The 22223-nt window shown below is 42.2% G+C and overlaps 1 protein-coding gene across 2 annotated transcripts in view; it reads left to right on the forward strand.

The window, feature by feature from the left end:
* The first annotated feature begins 3144 nt into the window (after positions 1-3144).
* The window catches only part of runx2b (RUNX family transcription factor 2b), a 41735-nt gene continuing 22656 nt past the window's right edge, over positions 3145-22223 (forward strand). Inside the window, 3 exon segments of one of the 2 annotated variants that reach the window (NM_001328231.2) lie at positions 3145-4152; positions 20280-20542; positions 21833-21989. In NM_001328231.2, the coding sequence (NP_001315160.1) occupies positions 4095-4152; positions 20280-20542; positions 21833-21989 (478 nt within the window). In that variant the 5' untranslated portion in view covers positions 3145-4094. 2 annotated transcript variants of the gene reach the window in all.

Consider the following 22223-nt stretch of genomic DNA (forward strand, 5'->3'; position numbering starts at 1 on the left):
CACTGTCTTGCCTGGGTTGTGCTGTAAGGAGATATTTACGTTCACACCAGCGGTTAGGCAGCCGACAGAAGCTGATTGCGAACGGTGTTTGTTTCCAACGAAAGCACGTTAATTCAGGCCGTTGCCACAGTGTAAACTGCCGTGGCATTTTACAGATGTCGCCTGTTAAAGTGAATCACTGTACCTGCCTGTTTGCCTGGCTGGGCTGTTCTGATGCTTGGCTAGGAAGAGTACACAACAGCAGCCAACAGGGGCTATTAATAAGCCCTTCTTTTTCTAATACTGTAATACCTCCACGTGTGTAATGTCTGCTCTAGTCTAATTATGTCACATCATATTTAGCTTTCGCCCAGAGACACACAGAGACAGGCTGAGGGCCTCAGTCCGAGTTAATTTTAACTCATCTTAGGTATCATTATTTCCCAATATTTTCCCAGAAATATGCTCCTTCAATAAATATTTTCCTGTGAAAACAGTCCACAAAAGACTCCATCTGCAGTGGGGGGAAGCGGCGAGCCATCTCCCGCAGCACTGTATCTTACACCTACTTGAGCGTGCGCGTGGGCATGCACACACACGTGCACATAACTCTAAGCATGTTCAGCATGTTCCAACACATGATACCTCTATTATGTTTGTATGAGAGCTTGTGATAACAAAGTGAGTCCATTTGAAGGTGTGTGGTCCAGAGAGAGAGGAGAGAAAGTGTCTGGCAGGGTGGGCCATAGACCACAGTCCTCAGGGCAGACCTTGGCCAGAGCACAGAGTATGGCCAAGCCTTTCAGCTCCCCCCACACACACACACTCACACTCACACACACACACACACTCATACAAGCGCTGCAAGTAATATACGGCCACCAGTGGAGAGGCAGTAATGAATGAAATATTATATTCCACATCATATTCCAGCCTTTAACATCATTAGCTTCACATAAAAAACATTTCTTTTTACAGTAAGGAGTACATATATTAGAAAATTGTCTCTACAGCAGAATTAAGGCTCGCAGCATTACCTCCCTCAAGGATTTTTAGATTTTATTTTCTTATATAAGTTACTGCATAGAACCAGATTGAGCCGTTTGTTCCGAAAAGAACTTTTTTTTTTCATACTCTAAAACAATAAAATGAGGTCAAAGGACTCATACAAATGTTTTGTCATTTTTTAAAAATAAACTTAAATCACCTGCAATATAAAATATATTAAAAAATGTGGGCAACATTTAATTTCTGATCATGAAACAAGACAACTGAATTTCAAATAAATAATACCTCTACTTGTCTTATGGTCTGGAGATTCTGCCCCCAGACTTGCTCATGGACGTAGGTAGAGTTTGTGGTCACATCTGTATTGATGCAATTGTTTGTGCTCCTCAAATGATGATCTGATAACAGTGGGTCAAATAAGACAATATTTGGCCAACATTAACCAAACACTGTTCCCTGTATCAGCGTAAACATCTGTCCTCCCTCACAGCAACAGTCTTATAGAAGCCATAGCCGTAGATATGTAAGACAACAACATAATCACTGGTGAAATCTTTGTTTACCCAGAGCCGTGCCACCCAAGATGTTTTGTTTCTCGCTGTCAGAGGTGGGCTCTGACGTTTACATGCCGTATTTCCCATGCCATGTCTTAGATTTAATTATGATGTGAAAATTAAACTCGCATCGCTTTGTTTGTAATTTACTGTGGCTGAGCAGACATCACTGCGGTGCCGCTCTCTTTCCTCAAGGTTATTTCCTCTGACAGAAAGACATCCATCTGCAGTATTTTACAAATGTCTGCATGGAACTTGAAATCGACCTTCGCTAAGGATTCTGTAACATGCGCTGCCCCTCTGAGAGGCATGTTCCTGTTTTAGACAGCAAATATTTAGAAAACATCAGGCCAAGGTAAATGTTTCACTCTACAAAAATAATTCACGTGGAGGGAAGTTGCAGATTTGCTCCGGTGCTTTGGAATGTGCCGGACTATTCCTTTTCATCTTTGTTTTTAAATTGAATTTAATATATATTTCTATCATATAGAACAATATAAAAGTCTTAATTATAAAATAATAGTAATACATTTAGTATTTCACAAGTCGAGCAAACAGACTTGTTTTATATTCTAATTTTATTTTGTTTAGCTATATATTATTTATGTCTAAAGATGCAAATGTTTGAGTTAATTTTTTTTTATAGTTTTGTAAAGTAACTTGGGTTGTTGGGTCTTGGGAAATATTTTGCATTTTTTCCCCATCATCTAAAAAATTGAATCTTTCATAGTCAATGCTTTGGAAGGCAACTCTTCTCATTCAAAAATATTTTAGTTATTGCAAAAAAAGTTAAAATTTATGAAAAAAGCAAAACATTATTAAATGCATGGATATATTTGTGTAAAAATAGTTACTTTAAATATGCAAGAAGACAGGGCGTTTTTTTATATATATATAACTCCATCACTTTTGCTCGTGTTGGTGTGAGTCTTTGTAACATCACTTTGGTCTAAAACACCTCTCAGATCTGCACACACCTGTAATTGATGCTGGAGACTGAGACATTACATTGTCCCGTAGACTGAGGCTGTAATGCTCTGAAAGTACAGGCATTCAATTCTTGTGCTCAGTTTGTTAAGTCGGCAGTAATTATCTTTTAGGTCAGCTGACACTGTCAAGGTCTCTAGATCAGTAATAACCGTGTATTTGCATGCTTACGTGCACACTCTGAAGCATTATGATAACAGGACACAATATTTTCAAGTCAAGTCAACTTTTTAAATATATAACCAAACACGTTTTTTACCTCAGTGAACTTTTTAAAATAGTTAAATAAAAATAAATATGATTTATGCTAAATTATCCTCTAACAGGGAAAATTGAGGATTGTATATATTGGCAATAAATATTTTCAATATTACATTGAACTAAATTAACACGACAATGTAGAGTAAAATGTGAGAGAAATCCAACTGTAAACGGTGACAGCACCTCTCCAGACATACACTCTCTAAATAGGCTGTGTTTACACCACCTCCTCTCTTCTCTCTCTCTCTCTCTCTCTCAAACACGCACACACACACACACACACACCGCTCTGTCTCTCTTCCTCCATTCTCTTTGGTGCACACACTCTCTGGTACACATGTACACACCCAGTCTCACACCGACAGCCACTCGTTCTCCACTCACACCCTCAAGTCTTACCAAGCTCAGCTCTCTCTGCTCAGAGGCAAACAGGAGCAGCAAGGCAGCCTGTTACAGGAGATGACTGGAGGAGCAGCACAGTCACAGAGATAGACACGTGTAAAAAGAGAGAAAGAGCTGGATGAAAGAGTGCAGGCTGAAGAAGGCAGAGAGCACTGTTGCCCATATGCTGAGGACGCATGGGCGGTTCAACAAGCTGCCCCACTGAAGCTTTCTGACTCATGGGAGCGTCAGACCTCGATCCCCCAGAGAGCTTGGATACACTACTGAACCACGCGCGAGAGAAAAAGGAAGGGAGCCGGAGGAGGAAAAAAAAGTCTGGAGAGAGGAGAGAAGTGTAGAAGAGAGGAGACGGAAGAAAGCCACAACGGTAGGCTGTCCCACTCAACTACTGTGCCGTGATGACGTCAGAGGGCATGTGACCCAGGCTCTCCAGTGACGGCACATGGAGGGCAGGAAAGAGACGAGTTTTAAAGCTGGTGCCTTTTGGGTTGTGTGAGGGCTCTGCTCGCCTCCCAAACAACCACAGAACCACAGACGTGCGGCTCGGGGTTGGTGTTTGAGGGCGACCTGGAGTGTAAATGGTTAATCGTCGCGGGCCAGCACCAGTCACAAGGACGGCGCTAAGCGAGTAAGTAAGTTCCAACCACACTCGCCAAGCAAGCAAGTCCGACACCATCTGATCTATCCACAAAGGCGATATTTGCCTCTGCTCTTTTTTCTATAAAACCAGACCTGGTTGTTACTTGTGGTCATCCAAATAGTTGATACGTAAAAGCATGTCTTGTGGATGGCGTTTTCATTTTTTTCCTCATGACATGCTGCGTGCTCTTGGTTTAGGACGTGTCAAGGGTCACGGAAACCACAGAGGAACAAAAGTGGGGCTTGCTGCAACCAGAGGCAGCTATGGCATCTAACAGCCTTTTCAGCACAGTGACACCATGCCAACAAAACTTCTTTTGGGGTGAGTACTGACTCTGCTGTCTCTACTGGGTCTGAAGTTGGGTCACGGGGAGATGTTGGGGCCTCGTCCATGAGATCGGGATGGAAGGATAGCAGGGGTTTGTGTGAGGGGATCAAGGACATTGGATGTAATGTAAGGATTTCTGGTCGACGCAAATTGAACGGGATCGGTCGAGCTCTTTGACGACCTCCGCTCTCTCCAGACTCCACATTTGTTGGTGCGAGGAAGACCCAGCTACCATCCTGGCTGCGGTGCACAAAAAGCCTCGCCACACTTAGATATTCCAGTATTTACTCTACGGGATGTTTATAAATATTTCCGAAAGAGGGAGATGACATGTTTGTGCAATGCACCCCTAGATTTACAAAGCAATGCTATTGCAGAACCAAAAACAAAGGCGCGGGTGATATTTTTGACAGACGTAAACAGACTTTGCAAAAGTGGGATTGGAGTTGAGCATTGAATCAAGATGTGGGGATTACTGTACTGGATGTGTTGGGTGACTCCATGATGTGAAGGGAAACAGTATGGATTAGTTAGAGAAAAGACTGGAAATGCTTCCCTAAAATTGTGTAGCTGCAGTTCTGTCATTAATTAATCAGCATCAATTTCCTCACCCTCTGGGGAGTGTTTACTCCTTGGATGTGTCTACACGTCAACTTCCATTTCATGTATTCATAAGTCTAGGCACTAATTTGAACTTATGACACAGACGTCATCCTAATTCACTACATTTCAAAATAACATTTAAAAAAAATGACACAATTTCATTATGTATTTGGTTTTACTCTCCATATATTGTAATATATTTTATGATATATTTTTGGCTCCCACTACTTTTTCATGACTAAAGATTAGATTTATATGAAATTAGATATATAATAATGATGAGAGCTGATTTACATTCTAAAGTGTTTTTGTGGATTTGTTTTTTTACACAATCTAATTTAATCAGCTAAATAAATGACGTTTATTGTTTGCCATTATAGTTTCAAAATTCAACTAAACTTTTTTTTATTTTGCAGCACCAAATAATAGACAAGTTGATTTAAGTAAACCCTGATATCCACCTCCTATCTGTTTTTTTTTTTTTATTTCGCTTCGGTCCATAACCTCCACTCCTCTGTTCAAGTTTGCCCGATTTGTAAAAGATGTTTTTTTAAAGAGTCACTTCATGGTCAGACCCAGCTGTGCTGAGCTTCTGCTTCACACAGAAGCAGGGTGGCTCCTAATGCGCTCTGAAAGCTGGGAGAGAGTGAGCATTTTCTACCAATCACCACCACCTATTACCACGTTAACCTCCTGACCCCTCGCTGTGTCTCCAGGGTCGGAGCGCAGGAGAGGAGAGGAGCAGTGCAGCAAGGAAATTGAAAGCATACTGTAGTGGAGGCTGAGGGGCAGCAGATGTGTACACATGTTGAGGTGGAGACACTTTTCTGGGCGGATAATCACTAATCAATTCTCATATTAAATATCGTTGACTGATATTGTGGCACAGCCCGTTCACACCGCCGCTGCTCGTGAACATCTGGGTAATAAATCTGTCAGTAAGACCGCAAAAAGTCTCCTCAACACTTTAATGGGATTTTGTAAGACATCCACTGTTTTCTGTTGTATTTCTAATTCGCCGTAAATTGCCGTGTTGTGAGACTGACAGAAATTATAAAAACAAATTTGTTTTGGATTTTTTAACCAGTATTAAAAATAAAATCTGATTTTATTTTAAAGTTAGAATTAATACTTTAATCTGCAAAGTGTTTAGACCAAAAAAGAGGATACAGTTAGGATTAAAAAAAAATAGTTTTCTTCCTAATTGAGTTGGTCCAGCACCGGCCGGTTTGGTCATGAAATTTGACTTAGTTACAGAAGCCACGTTATTTCATTCTGTTCCACTGAAAGGACATTTTTAATTTAGGGTTGAGCCCACACTACCAGCGATGAGCCGGACTGAGGCAGCGGGCAAATTTAGAAAAGGGTTCTCATTAAAATTTGTCTTGGCATTAACATCAAGCAATTCTCATTTAACTACCTCAAATACATTTTTTATAACTGCTGGTACTGGCACATCAGATGGAGAGAGCGGAATAATCTCCAACATGTGTGGCACCAACTCAACCACCATGACTCTCTGGGGAACATTTAAGTGCCTATTTTCTCTATTACAAACTTAATTACATATAGACAATTAAGTCATGGCAGCAATTATCATTCAGCAAAGTTGTCCCCGTTAGAGTTGAGAAAAAAAGAAGGTGCTTACACAGACAGGCCCAAATCAACATGATGAAAAGAGAAGCGGGTTGATGTGGGTAAATATCTGAAAAGTTGGGGCGGAAAAGTCGCCCCCTCAAAAAAAAAAAAAAAAAAATCTCAGATCATTTGCAGAGAAACCATATATGTATTTAAGAAAGGCAGCTTCTGTTGCATAAGTGTTGCCTTAGATCTAACCACAGGCCTGCTTCTTGGAGACATCTTAAAAGTGAAGCAGACATCCTCCCCCCTCATCCTCCTCCCCCAGCCAGGGGAGAGACGTGAAGCCCACTCATCAATAGGTAATTTGAAAAAGCCAGGGGGGAAAATCTGAGCGCTTCACTGGCTGCTACTGTGCTGAGAAGACTCTTCCTTTAACTCGCGGCTCAAAGGAACTCTATTTAGCGATGCTTAATTGTACCTCTGAGGCAAACATGTTATTTAATCCCAGCAGGGTCGTATTGATGGAGTAAAAAATTCGGCTGTGTGTTTTTTTGTGAGCCATACTGGTTATTTGGACTTATTATGGCGGCGGAGTTATTCCTTAGTCCACATAAATCCTGTGAGCGATCAGAGCTGTAACGCGTCGAACTGATCTGAGTTTATTCAAAAGTGAATTCTTCTGCATTTTTATAGTCAGAGTAATAGCATGTAATTATCATCTTAATGAAGTGTTCTGAGAAAACTGTCATCTGATTTTACCAGTTTTGTCCATTTAAATATTCTTGTGGTAAATCTCTGTGAGAAAAGATAAAGATGTTTTTTGTTTTAGACAAAAGTCCATTGAGCACTTCCCATAATCTTCTTATCTTCCTGTGGTTTAGAATTAAAAAGCAAACTTCTCATCACAGATTATGTGTCTTATAAGAGTTTTTGAAAGGACCGGAGTGAAACCACACTCAGGTCTTAACCACAAAAGACTGCAAACACAAAGGCCAAAGTTATGTGCAAATAATGTGTCTTATCACTGGTTTCATCCTGATACTCAGTAGCCTGGGGTTAATTACACTGTTGTGACAGGCAGCCCGCCAACTCACTGTTCCCATTCTAGGTTTCTGCCCCAATAAATGTTGACAAAAAGTTTCTCGGTGGAGCGATAAAACCTATTTGTGCTGAGCCTTTAACCGGTCCTTCCTCTGCAAACGCAGAAATGTCTGACAGTTTTACTGGGCGTACAAATCAAATAGTGAACACCTTTAAAGCCGTCCCACGCATAGCTGTGATTTTTGAATGGACCATAATTACCGGGTAGCCGAACGCCACTGTAATCGACAGCGAAGCTTGCTATTTTCACACCTCACCAGATCCCGCACTCCTTCATCCGTTTCAATTGCATCATGCTGCACGAATTCCCGTTATCCGATATAAGCCCTCAGAGAGGAAGTAACTACCTAACACTTTAAAAATTGGTCCATCTTGGAACCACCTCTCCCCAATGAAACAGAAAACCAATGTTATAGCCCGGATTTGTGTACCTCCCCCGCTCCGCTCATTGTTTTTCCTCTCTTCCTCTGCTTTATGCAAATTTTTATTTTTATTTAAGTTGGAAGAAAACTTTAGCGAAGCTGATGCAGCAGAGCCAGGCCACAGGAAAACCTGAACATCATTGTTTAGTGTTCTCTCGCTGACCTGTAGGAGAACCGTGGCTGGTTTTCGCCGCCACACTCCCATATTTCTATAAGGGGAAATATGGAGTGTTGAGCCCGCTGGATGTTTGCGTTCAGCCTGTGACGGAGTGAGCCAGAGCACAGCCTCAGCATCTAAACAAGGACTTACCTGTTCTGGCCTTTGATGGAAAAAAAAGGGGAAAGTTTTTCGCCCTTGTTAGTTTAATCTTAAAGGAATGCAGTATCCTCTCTCTCACTGCAGCCAGAAATCCTAAATATATAAGCCTATGAAGTAGCAGGTCGTGTAAAGAGCAGCATGTGTGGTGGCACATGTTTCACTGTGTTTATAAAACAAAACCCAAGCCCTGATGTTGGTTAATAGACAACACGTCTGGGTCCACAGATAGAGTTGGTTGAATATTTGAGGGCAATGTAGAACAAGGTGAGTAACAGAGCATCAAAGGACATACACTCAGCTGTGAGTGTGATCAATAGCTTGGCAGCAGTGAGGCTGCGGTGAACACCTTGTTACAACCTGTCTGTAAATATCAGCGTCGCCGCTCACCATCGCTCAGGTTGTAATGTTTTATCATCGAGGGAACATTGAAAAGATGGGAAGGCATTTCAAACGGCAGTTTGGTATTCACCGTTGATAAGGAAAGCCAGGTTTCTAGATGCTCTGTACAAGTGTGTGTGTGTGTTAAAGGTGTGTGTGTCAAAGGTGTCTGTGACAGAAAGACCTCTCTGCTTGATTAATGCTCTCATTCAAACTGGCACCTGGAACTAATACCCTCCCACCCCCCGCCCTCCCCCGTTGCAGCTCATGTCCCATGTGCTCCGTGTCTCTCTCTGTGTATGTATGCATTCCATATCCACACTAAGCCCTCGGACCATGAGGGTGGGTGTTGAGCAGGAGGCGCAGATGGGATTGGGGGATTCTGAGCGGAAGAAAAGAAAGGTGTGTGCAGCGGCGGGAACAATAGGTGGACGTGCACTGTAGGGTATGGGGTGTCATTAATAACACACCCGCCCCATCTCCTAATTTACTCAAATTACCTGCCCACACACTGGGCCCCCTGCCAGTGCTGAGGTGTGAACACAACGGATCAAATACACCTGAAAATCAAAGTGCCCACCCACTCGGCGACGCCCACACCAGCCTTTTACAGCGGTCTGGCAGCTCTGGAAGCTGTGAGTGTGTGGAGGAGTGGGGGAGTCAAATGTGAGAAAATTAGAGGGAGTGTTTGACAGAAACACCGTGAGGGCAGAAAAGATGGCAAAAGTGCGAGGGGCAAAAAAAAAGGGGGGGGGGAAGAGATATGATACAAAAGATAGGATCAGTTTGCGCCCATGACGCATGCAGTGATGGCAACACTAGAGTCACTCTTTCTAACCACCTCCCATATGGCACTGCGGGGGTGGTCATTTACCATCATCTCCACTCCTCACCCTCCTCTCTCTCCTTCTGCCTTCCCTTCCCTTTTTGTCCTCCCTTCACGCTGCCCAACCCACCCACGCTTTCAGGAGACGTGCGATGACAAATGTGACGGGGCCGCGGTGCTTGGGTCGCCAGAGTAATCACAGTCACCGGGGCTTGAAGCACCTGCGGCACACGCACGCACACACATATTCAAACGTGTGCGCATACAACTGAAATTAAATATGTCCCAGAGGTACAAAAGGGGCCAGGAGAGTGTGTGTAGGTGTGTGTAGTGGGATGCTAGTCTTTGAACTTTGAATAGTGTGTGTAGCTGATATTGACAAGTCTCTAGGGAGTTGGGGGGGCGACGAGGGGGGGGGGCTTGAAATGGTAGCTCTCGTTTGTAAAGTGGCCTCAAGAGAGGGAGGAGGAAAGAAAAGAAGGAAGGAATGAGGGTGATAATTGGGACTGATGTTGTCCTTTACATTAACTTTGTATTTATCAGTACTAATAAGTACATCCAGTACCAACAAAATGTTCTAACTATGTTAACTTACTGTTAACTGTTTTATAGTTAAAAGTGCAAAGAGTCAGACCTGAAATGTGTAAAAGAGCACGAGGAACTAGTGACATGTTAAAAAAAAAAAAAAAGGTTATTTTGGGGTCCATGTGCCCAGTGTCCTTTTAACCATTGGTTAAAAATGTTTTTTTGCTCAGCGTTTTACTTTAACACATGTAGTAATGGTTAAAATAATTGTTATGCTTGGAGCTGCAACTGAAGAACAAGAATCAACCATTTTTAATGTTTAAAATAACATATTCTTACTCTGTTTCTGCATGTTTTTCCACATTGGTGTCTGACTGGAGTCACAAACTCGGAGACAGCTGCCCCTCTTTCGGTCTTCTGTAGTTCATTTTGCTGTCTCAGTCTGAAAGTTTTTCCGTCAACTTGATTTTAATGTCTTTCTTTCCCCAAAGGAACTAGGTCTCTCTTTTTTCCCTTTTTTTTTCACACCTTTGGACGAGGGCCAATAGCAGGACTTTTCTGCTTCACATCTCCCGATGCTGAACGAGCGAAGGGAGATCCCAGAGGAGCGGGAATATTTTATTAGAGTCATTTGAAAAGTTCCTCTCCTCCCGTGTCTTTCTTCCTCTCTCGCGATGGCATTTTGGGGATGCTGCAACAATTCTTTTTGAATGTTTGTGTGTGTTCGTGTGTCTGTGTGTGTGTGTGAAGAATAACAGCTCACGCAGAGCAAAGACAATACAAAGTTACAGCTAAATGACAGGCTTGGAGCTCTGGTCTTTTGAATTGCATTGTTTTTTTATTCCTGCTTGGGAGGAGAATTGGTGAAAAAAGAAAAACCCCAATTGGGACAGAAAGCGAGCAGTTTAGTCTCAGGAGAATTACACTTGGCACAAACAAAATTGCAGTTGTTTTTTTTTTTTTGTTGTTTTCTTTTTTTTTGCTGACAAACACTTCTTAATGCACGGGTGCCTTTGTGAAGTTAGACTCTTTGTTTTCTTATTTATGACAAAGCTACCGTTTCAGCGTAGGCGGAGTGCCGTATGTATTTTATAGACTCGATTCACTGTTGTTTAAAGATTCATAAGCAGCAAAGTTGCAGTTGAATGAGGGTTGTCTCACTGTTTTAGCCTAATTGGAAGCGCCAAAACAGAACCTAAACCTACTATGTGATGGAAATGAGATGTAAAAACAGCTTTTTACGAAGGTCACCGTTTTCCTCCGCTCGCCGCCAGACTGTCACTTTCACACGGTGCATTACACATATGATTATACCTACACACATAGTCGTGCTCATGCAGTCAGAAGACGTGCACACGCCCTTTTCCTACAGGGCCCTGCAGATGAAGCAGAAACATTAGAATTGGTCTCTCTGGTAAACAAACAGTGAGAGCCTGCTGGGAGTCTCCGTCGGGCCTCCAAATTATAGTCTGGTTAACCAGAGTCTGAGAGCCAGCTCCTTTACTACTACACATCCACATCACATGCGTAGGCCCACATATGCACATGACCTGTGCACTGTAAAGCCAGTATGGAGGCAAGGTTCTGAAGCACACATGCAACCAGGCACTAATGGGACTCTGTCTGCAGTGCAGTTGAGCCAAGGGTAAAAGATTTTATAGACACAAAAGAGACTTGGAGGGAAGCAGACCCTGAGGGCTCATCATAAATATTACTCCATCATCAGGCTCACGGTGTGAGGTGATTACGGATGAAAATGAATCCTTTGCTGTGTAAACACGTGTTTTAATGTTTATAGCTCTTAACTGTTTTTTTTTCTTCCCCAGTTTTATGTTTTGTAGCTCTTACAGGTAGATGCTGATGTGCTTCACCACAAAGACGAGTGAGAATGACGAATTAAAGCTCTGTGGCTTTGTTAGGTCTTAGATGTATGCTCCGTTTGCAGAAAAAAAAAAAAGACGCTTAGCCCTTTTTCCAGCATTAGTGCAGTCGGAGAATGAGGTGGAATTGTTTAGAGGTTCTTTAATTGCCCGTAAATGAGTTCTGCAACTACTGGGAACAGTTTTCAGTCTCCTGAGGACTGGTGAACATATAAGAGTGATCTATGATGCCATAAAACCCAGCTTAAACATTAAGATGATCAGTTCTGGTGAAATTATTTGCCATAAATCTCCTGGTTCCAGAGTGACACTATATTCCAGGCGGACAATTTAATTGTCAGCTCGAGACCACATCCTAACAACCTTGTTGCCAGAGAGAATTTTTTTCTAATGTGTATGACGTTCAGTTTCTCAACATTGCCATAATGAAACACCACAGAATAGATTGTATCTGATGGACAGTGTTTCACAATGTAATTGATGTTTCTCATGGGATCCAGCACCATGAATCTTTCTGCTTAGGACTGGATTGAAGGCTCATAAAGCTGGCGTCATCAGAGTCTGAATCAGGGGCATGGCAAACAACAGTATGAAACGGCCTGGAATATCCAGCAACCTATAAGAGTGTGTGGAAAAACAGGGTCATAGGTCACTTAATCTGTAAAGAGTCGAACATTTTCATGTTTTCCTTGAATTTACATTCATTTCCATTGGACTTCTTTCCACCTTAAATCTTTTTTGTCCGTGGACGTCTCAGACTGGAAGCCATGAATGTGAACTTCATCTATTTGTCTCCGTTCTTTTCTTCTCCACACCCCCAGCTTGTTGTGAGTCACATCTGACCAGTAACCTTGTTGGCACTCTGTAATTACAGGCTCCAGCCACAAGGCTTTAGGCACAGGTCCATCTCTGAGAGAGCTGCATCAGCACTGACACTCTTTACTTAATTCTTTAACTCTTTCAACACACGCAACGTCAGCTGCTTCATGTGAGGCCTCGCAAAAAAAAAAAAAAAAAAAAAAATGTAGTATTCAGTCTAGTATGTGTAGTACCAGGTTATACAGGGCAGCTTTTCAAAAGTACTATTACTTGCTGAATGTCCAGGTCTATGACTGCCTCTGCTGGCTGTCCACTTCTTTATCTGATTGGCTATTGTATAAATGCTGGACATTTTCAGTGAATTCGCTGACTGGCTGACAGTCTTGATGTACATGACCCCACAAATACAGAGACATAATAAAACCTTTTTCATGTGCAGTATAAAAATTGGAATACATATTCCATACTGATTGCCAAGACAAGCATACAGTATATTCAATACATTTAAATGTCTTGAGGAAAAAAAAAAGGTGTATGCTATATTTCCAAGCGTGGCTTTGCTCTGTCTTGGGTTAAATGTTTATGTCTGTGTGCAATTGAGCATCCACAGGAGCATTACCCCCCCCCACCACCACCACCACCACCCCCAGCTCCATCTGGCTCTGCTCTACAGTCCTTTACATCCATTTGGACCTTAATATTCCTCCACCTTGTTTACTTGTGTATTAGACAAACATATATTTTGGTCTTGTTTTTTTTTTTTTTTTTTTTCCAGCCAGACCACACGCCAACCTTCCCTACCCAATATCTGCCTAACAATGAGAGCACCTGAACTGGTCCGGTGTCAGCTGACTCGTGAATGGTAGTCCGCCTGTTTGCCTCATGACTTGCAGTCAGACTATAGTTCTCGCCCGTGCCTTCCTTACCTCCCATAAATCATCCTCAATCGCACCACACAGACAGGCAGAGCAGAGAGAAATTTCCCTCTATAAATCTGGTATTAGTTTTACCTTGCATTATGAACACAGGCCTTAACGGTCTTGGATACATGAGAACAGCATGTCTTGCAGATGTACTATAAATATTTTGATACTAGCCGGCTAGTTTGCAGAGGGGAAGTAGACCAGGGAAATACACAGAGGAAGGGGAAAGTGTAAAGTGGAATGTTGGCCTAGCCCGAGTGTCTGTATTGTCTTTAGCACCTACAGAAGATCTTCGTCCAAGAAAAACGCTCTTTATGGGGTTCCTGTTCCCAGCCGCGGTCCGGTACCACCCCTGGATACGCTGCGTTTCCTTCAAGACCAAACCTTCGCACTCGTCTCCAAGGAGAGGGGCTGGTTGTTTGATTAATAGCGTGATCTGTCGTGATTGAGTGATAGATGTGTTGAAGGGAAACCGGACCACCGTGGGGACATTCTGGGACCAAGTGCTCTGGGGCCACTCTGATTGGTGGAAGACTTGAATTAAAGTGAAAGACTAATAAAAGCCTTGCTAATGACACAAAGGGTGCATAGAGTGGGGCGGCCAAATATGTCCGATGACTTAAGTGATGTTAAAAAAAACATTATACTTTACTGACTGTAACACACACAGTTGCATACAAAAGTGGAAAAACCAAACTCCCCTTCTTGGCATTTTGCTGGCCTCAACCCCGAGCACTGTCTCCTTCCTCATCACAGAGTCACCCCACACACATATACACATATACATACGATACCACACATACAGAGACCTACAGCTTTCCTCCATGCACAGTATCAGCGCTTGACAGCAGGTGGTGTGTGACACATCAACACATGAGCTTTCCCTGGCACACACAGAAAGAGTTCTCAGCTCTTTGCCCCGCTCACTTCAGATCTGTCATTGGTGTTCTTTAATGGCAGCCTTCGTCACGTATTACTGCTTTAATTTCTCCTCTCCATCTCCCTGCCCACAGAAGTTCCTTTTTTGTTCCTATTTTTAAGTACAAGTGATCTCAATTAGGGACCTCCATGAAGGCAGTAGGCGGCAGACAGTCAGGGCAATAAGAGCAGAGAGGAAATTGTCTTTATACCCCTCCTCCCTCCTCCCCCTCTCTCTCTACCCCTCTGCCACAAGCAGTGAGCAGCAGCCGCCGCCCCCTCCATGTCTCCATCTCTTTCCATGCTGCTCACTGCCCTTTGAAGAAAAGAGCAAAACATCAGAGAAACCCCCCGTTTTTTTTTTTTGTTTTTTTTTTTTTTGCATTTCTCTAGTTTGCAATTTAAATATGCTACACTTTAACAACCGCTTTGGGTTCCAGAGAGCAAGAAGTCTAATACAATTCTTGGACAAAACTTAGTGAGAATGGTTGCTCTGGGCCGACGCACACACCACAGAACGTGCCGTCCTCATCCTTAAAGTTCACAGTGATGTCACAGCTCGGTGACAAACAGTCATTAAGGGCTTAGCTCTGATCTGGGATCAGTGCATGAATGTGAGTCGGTGAGGTCGCGGTGATGAGGTCACGGGGAGTAAAATTTCTGCCTATCGTCATCCTCTGCCGGCTAGCTGCTTTGCTAATTGATACGCCCGTGTTGGTCAATGCACCAGCCGGAGTCTATAAGCGACTGACCCGCAGGCTAGATCTGTGGCTGCACATCTGCTCTCTCGGTATATTCTGTCGACTGGCTAGTAGACTGGAAGTTTGGCTTGTTGGCTGCCCGGCCCGGTGGGCTCGCTGATTGGTTAGCTGGCAAGCTGTTAGACTGGTAGCCTGCCAAACATGGAAACATCCCGTTAGAGCTGAAAAAGCCTGGGCCTCGTCACAGTCCTCCTTCTAGAAAGCTATAATTAAGTGTCTTGAAAAATGCACCGCTGTGAAATGGAGCCCTAATCCACTGTCTTAGGTGGCTGTACTTTTCCTCCTGAACGATGAGTGTGTACGTGAAAAAAATATGACCTTAAAGATATCAGTGTTGTTCATTTTGTAATTATTTACTTTTTCAGAATAAAGTGTTTAGTGCTTCTAGCTGCTTCAGTCCATACTTCTGGGTGTGCCCTGCTAAAACCCCAGCATCTTTTAAGCTGTCTTTGTAGTTAAAAGCATTAACTCTAAGCTCTGAGTCATGTCGTCTTTTCTTATGGGTGTTTTTAAAAGCAAAGATGAAGTAGCTTAACAGTGTTTGTGTGAGCTTATCAAAGCATAAATGAAATACAGAAAAGGATTCTGCACGCTTGGTTTGCTTACAGCATTACAGGCTACACAGACAGTGTTTTCGTGTACATATTAGCGGTTCACGGTCTTTGTCATTCCAAGTGGGACAGGGAACAGAAACTTTTATTGCACGCTTGATATCTCGATAGGAAAAGAAGTCGGATCGTCAGCAGAGTTTGATTTTTATTGAAACCAAATCATTGAATCGGAGGAGCAGAAATACAATACTACCATAAATCATAAAAACACACATCCTCGATATGGAATTCTGCGGTGCTTCGCTGCTAGTGATTTCTCCTACTGTGCAGTGACTCCGAGCCAGTGTAACACAGTAGATGAACAGTACCAGAGCTGAGAGAGACGACCCAGCTGTTCACCAGGCAAGCGGCAGCCGCACTGCACGAACAGCTTTACCCCGAGATTCATTACCACAGAATATTACGCCTGTTATTACTGAACAGAATTGGTTAAATGCCCTGGAACTCATGTTCAAAACAATGGATTTCACACTTAGCTGATCTGTGACTTGGATGCAACTCCCACAAAAAATAAATAAATGCAGGCACATTAACGGCATCTCTCAGGAAAATCAGTGGCAGATTATCCAGTCAGAGGTCGTGTCACACCTCTGGAGGACAGCCAGAGCCGGATCGAAGGCCTTGTTATATATATATATATATATGCGGACTGTATTATGGGGTTGAGATGGAAGGCAGATGCTGGGAGTACCACAGAGAGGCAAAGCAGAGTCAGATGAGACAAACACTCTTTGATGAGCCCGCCTTGTCAAAAGGTGGGGGTGTCATTTGTGTTGTGGCTTTGGGCCGGGAAAATGAAGAGGTCCTTCCTGCTGTTTGTGATCGGACTTAAAAGTGTAACCAAGGATGCGTCTTGTAGCCATAGAGCTATAGTTGTGATTATAAAAAGTATAAATTACTTGTGGAGAATTACTGAAATATAAATACAACTACTTGTGTAAAACAAGTTGAATTTGGAAAGTCACTAAATCTAAGACTGTATGAAATCGACTCAGTGCAAGTAATGGGTTCAACCTGAACATTTCCTAAATTAGATTTCACTACAATGTTAGGGATGTTTTCCACATTACTGCAAATGTATTCAGCACCGAAAAGAACCGATATTATCTGAGCTGAAATTTAACTCCGCTGGAATAACTGCCTTCACGGTTCCTGCAAGGCCATGTTTACCACTATTATAGATTTAATTACTACTATTCACATGTATTCATCCATGAGTTGTTAGTTGATCTTTGAGAATGTTGGACAATGTGAACCATATTTCTGGTGTTTGGGGCACATGGAGGGGAAGTGTAACTCAATCACTTTTTTCTTCCCCCTTGCCTCCCTCCCTGTCCACATGACGAGGTGCCAGATGCGTGTCAGTGCTTTCAGACTTTATATATATATATATATATACATATATATATGTAGATATATATATATGTACATATATATAAATATATATATATATATCCATCCCACATCCTCGCGCACACACGCACACATATGCTAACAGACATATATATGAATGTGCACACCCACGTACATGCATAATAATGAAACACAAGAAGTCGAATCATTCGGAGCGCTCCGGCTGGGCTGAATCTCTCGTTGTCTGCAAAGTAATCGTGTTTGGAAATGAATAAAGGGCCTTGTAACTGCAACTGGATGTAAACAAGCAGGCAGCCGTGGCTCCCAGTAGTCTCTTTATTTTTTGACACAGACACCAGTATCAAAAGCCTTTGTCTTAAAGTTTGCAATAAAAGTCTGTTTAGGAGAAATGGAAAAGGAACACAGAGCAGCAGTGCATGTGAGTCTGTGTGATGTGGCACTAAGAAGCACTCATCGGGAAACTGATGGATAATCAGGGTGGAGGGTGGGGTGGGGTGGCTGATGAGAGGGGCTGAGATACTGGAGTCTCGCAGAGAGAGCTCAAAAAGGGTAAATGATGCCCCCTACAGTAGACACTGGAGGGGGCACCTTTATAAGACAGCCTCCAGAGCAGCATCCACAATGGTAATAAGTGTTTTTAAAGGAATATAATATTTTTTTTTTTCATTAATTCAATTGGAACCTACATTCCAGGTTGAGGTTTGAATATATAGACTCTATTTTTTTTTTTTTTTTTTACCAAGTGTAATTATACTGTGTGGTTACATTTGGTTTTAACTCTTTTTGGAAAGTTTCTTCGACAAGAAAATTATACCAAGACATTTTCCATTATACGTATTGGTCTAAAAGTTAAAATATGCAGGTTGTAAATAACCTCTATGAGTAGCTATTTGTGTGCATGTATTATTAGTTTAATAAGGACAAGGTCGTATTTTGTTGCTGTGGTCGCTGGTGACAGAGCTAGTTTATAGGTGCAGTCAGATTGAGTAACATCTCGTGTGGTATGGTTAAATATTTTTCACCTCAGCCACCAGGACTGATGGAGAAATGATGGTAACCTACAGTTATCACTGAAATATGACGCGTATTCCATTTATCTACTGAGGATTCGTTGGAAAACACAGTTATTAGAATATAAGGGAATTTTCTTATATTCTATTAGGAGCTGCATGTGTATAAAACCATCTTTTCTTACATTCAGAAGTGTGTACAAATATAAAAACTATTACTTATTTAATAATAGTTTACATTTGTTAATGCTTTCAATTTATTTTCAATTATAAAGTCTGGTTAAAATAACAATAATTCCCCATATATTCCACTGTGGAGCTGTAAACAATTCTAAATGCACAAAATAAATCATTGTATTATATATAATATTAAACATTTCTAAATGTGTTTCATTTAAAATGATGTATTGAATTATTTTTAAATAATGTTGTGGAGGACATTAGGAGTACTGGAGATCTTTGCCTGACCTCCAAGAGGTTTTGATGGCAAAAACAAAAAAACAAAAAACAAAGCGCTGTTTTATTGAGATAACGTTTTGAAATAAATAGTTTTTATTCACCACTGGGCTTTAACTAATTTCAGGGAGCATGCACTTAGCAGGAAACTGTCATATGGGCGCGCGGCCGTGAATGCAAGCCGGTGTAAAGAAGAATACCTGTACACCTGCACAACAGCTCTCCCTTCTGACCGGCTGAAACTCAACTCCCCCCTCTCTCTCTCTCTCCCTCTCTCTCCGTCTCCCTGCTCCTCTGACTCACTCCTACCTTATGGAGTGTGACACTTCCCCTCAGCCGGGCTCGGCTCTCTGGACACTCTTGCTCACTGCGCGTGTTATCGGGATACGGTGGTAACACAACACAGACTGCTGGAGTGATGCGTGTGCGCTGACGGGAAATGAGCAGCTGTAGAGTCAGGAGAGTGTCCGGGAGAGCGGTAACATGTCGGTATGTACCGGGCATTGTGTGCGTGATGACAGACAATTAAAAAAAAAGAGAGAGAGAGAGAGGCAGAGAGAGAGGGAAGGGGTTGAACTCTGTTCCTCCATGTGCGTTCCATGAAGGTGTAGACTTGACGCGCAGACCGCTCCAATCGTCTATATAGGCGTGATAGATTATGGCGCAGGGATCAGATCAGACTCCAGACACCACGTGTTGGAGTCGCATCAGTTCAGTAATTGCTGCGCCGCTGCAGCTATATAAACCACAAAAAGCCTGAGCACGGGAAACCCCGGCCTCCAAACACTAACCACATTTACGGCTACATAAACTGGATCCGTTTTTCCGCCTCCTTCATCTCAACGGCGATTATTTTTTCACCTCCGATTCGTCAACTTTTTTTTTTTAACCCTATAAACCACAAAAAAAAAAAAAAAACTACGGCTACGCGCAAAGACGTTGCGGGGGAAATAAGTCCAGTGTTTCAGGCGTCGCTGGGTTAAAAATAGCTGTTAAGTATATTGTCAAAGCTGATCCCGTTTTGTGTGTGTGTACATTGCCTGCGGGTTTTCGGGGAGACTTTCAGTTTGGCACAAAGACGCACCTGGAGCAGCGCTGCGACTTTTCACTCAAGGAAGGCGGACAAAAAAAACTTCTTCAGCATCTGGGTCGGCTGCTCGTTTTTAAAGCTGACTTTTTTTCTTTCTTTTTTTTTGAAACTCTATAGGCTGTTACGCGCTTGGACATTTATTTGATGTTATTTATATCAACATATGAGCAGTTTCGCTGGCGTTATGGCACATGGAAGCTTCCTCCGAGAAGTTTGAAAAAACACAGCTTGTCATTTATACATCATCAAGTTTTCAATGGTTGTTTTCCTAGCCGGAGAAGTATATTATACGTCTCCACTACAGCTTTTAGTGGAGGGTTTTGAAACGCGCTGATCGCTCACCAAGTCCCATTTTTCCACTGGCAGACGCGCTGAGGTTCATTTCAGCTGCGGTGCGCAACTCTTCCAACTTCCTTGAGCGTGTGAGACAGAGACAGAGACTGAGACAGGCAGCAGGAGAGGAACAGGGAAGACTTCGGTGCCTTTTCTGATAACCCTCGCTGTTGTGATGCGAATTCCCGTAGATCCCAGCGCCAGCCGGAGGTTCAGTCCGCCGTCCAATAGCCTCCAGCCGGTCCCAGGAAAGATGAATGATGTGAGCTCTCCAAACGGGCAGCCGGACGCAGCGGCGGCGGTGCCAAGACTGCGCCCCCACGAAAACCGCAGTATGGCGGAGATCATCGCCGACCACCCGGCCGAGCTGGTGCGCACTGACAGCCCCAACTTTCTCTGTTCGGTCCTGCCTTCACACTGGCGCTGCAACAAGACGCTGCCCGTCGCCTTTAAGGTGAGTCCATACGGGGTTATGTGGGCAAGAAATGGGGAAGAAATGTTGAGATAACCTGGTGTGTGGTTCGCATTCATTGAAACCACACCATTTTAAAACAAAATAATTTGATTTTTATCAGCAACCACAGCTATGATTTGTTTAACCAAACTTATATACAACTTGCATTAATTACACAATTATCAAAATGCTGGTATTTAGATTACATTTGTATTTCTTATATATTTTTAAATTGCAATCAACACATTGTAAATACTATGTATTTCTACAAGCTTTAAATGGCATCTCATTATAAAGAAATGAATGTGAAATTTAATAGGCAATACGAACTTGCTGTAATGTAATATAATGATTTAAAAAACACACTGGAAATATTAGAATAGTTGCTTAAATATATTTATTATCTAAATATAAAATAAATAAATGTCATTTTTTTCCTTATTTTAAAATGTGGACTAAAATTCTGACATCAAAGAATACATTAATACATCTCTTTCTAATTAAAATAAAATGTAATGCATCATAATTTTTAAAATAAAATATTTAATCTTTTTTCTACAACAATTTATATGCACAATATTTCTATGATTTAAAAAAAAACATTATAAATATAAATATACATCACATGTGTAGAGTTTTATTAAGCAACAAAAACCAAAGGCTATAAAAGGTTTATTTCCAGCTCAGACTAAGTGGAATTATTTTGAGGCCTGTGTAGACTGCAGTGACACTAACAGGCCCTATTAATTATTTGACTCATTTTATTTAAAGATCCAGCTTCAGTGGAAATTCGCATCTGTAATCCTGGCGTCAAATCAGATGTGACACTTCTAAAAATATATGTGCTATTTAGCCATTCTCATCACAGACTGTCTGTAATTACTGCCGTTGGGGCCTGCTCCTGCTCTTTTATCTGCATCCAGGCATTCAGATAATAACAAGAGGCCTCGCTGCTTTTGTTTTCTGGGCCTAGAATTTGAAGAGTGACTCACATTCCGTAACTGCTGAGTCAAAATTAAAATGAAATCAATTTTTAATTTATTTAATTAGTCATAGAATGTAGAGCCAATCAGTCACATAAACGAGATGAAACTGAGAATAAGGCCAAAGTTTGGTTTCACTCAGCTTCAGGCTTTAAAGTGACAGACCTGTGTTATTTACACTTCCTCCGTCTCTTTTATTCTTTACTCACCATAAACACACGTGGGGATGATGATTGTTAAATAATATAAGAATATTGATCAAACCGCTTTCCACATTTCTGCTTTTGGGTCTTTCTCTCACGGGTAGGTGGTTGCTCTGGGTGACATCCCCGACGGGACTGTGGTCACAGTGATGGCAGGGAACGATGAGAATTATTCTGCTGAGCTGAGGAACGCTTCAGGTGTGATGAAGAACCAGGTAGCACGTTTCAACGACCTCCGCTTCGTGGGCCGCAGTGGCAGAGGTGAGGCCTGAAACACTGTACCCTGCTGTCTACTATTTATCAGTAGGAGCTATTAGATGCTGCGGTGTGGATTAGCTCACATTCCCTACATGGCAACCGCATAATGATCTCTCTAAGTGCACGCTCAAATCCAACACCCTAAGTCTGAGCGGTGAATCATGTTGCTGTCACTCGTCTTATTTTAAATGTAGATCCAATTTATTTGGTGTCTATTTTCTGGTATAAAAACATTGA

This window comes from Cynoglossus semilaevis, chromosome 7, assembly GCF_000523025.1.
Source record: "Cynoglossus semilaevis isolate Cse_v1.0 chromosome 7, Cse_v1.0, whole genome shotgun sequence".
NCBI classification, from domain to species: Eukaryota; Metazoa; Chordata; class Actinopteri; order Pleuronectiformes; family Cynoglossidae; genus Cynoglossus; species Cynoglossus semilaevis.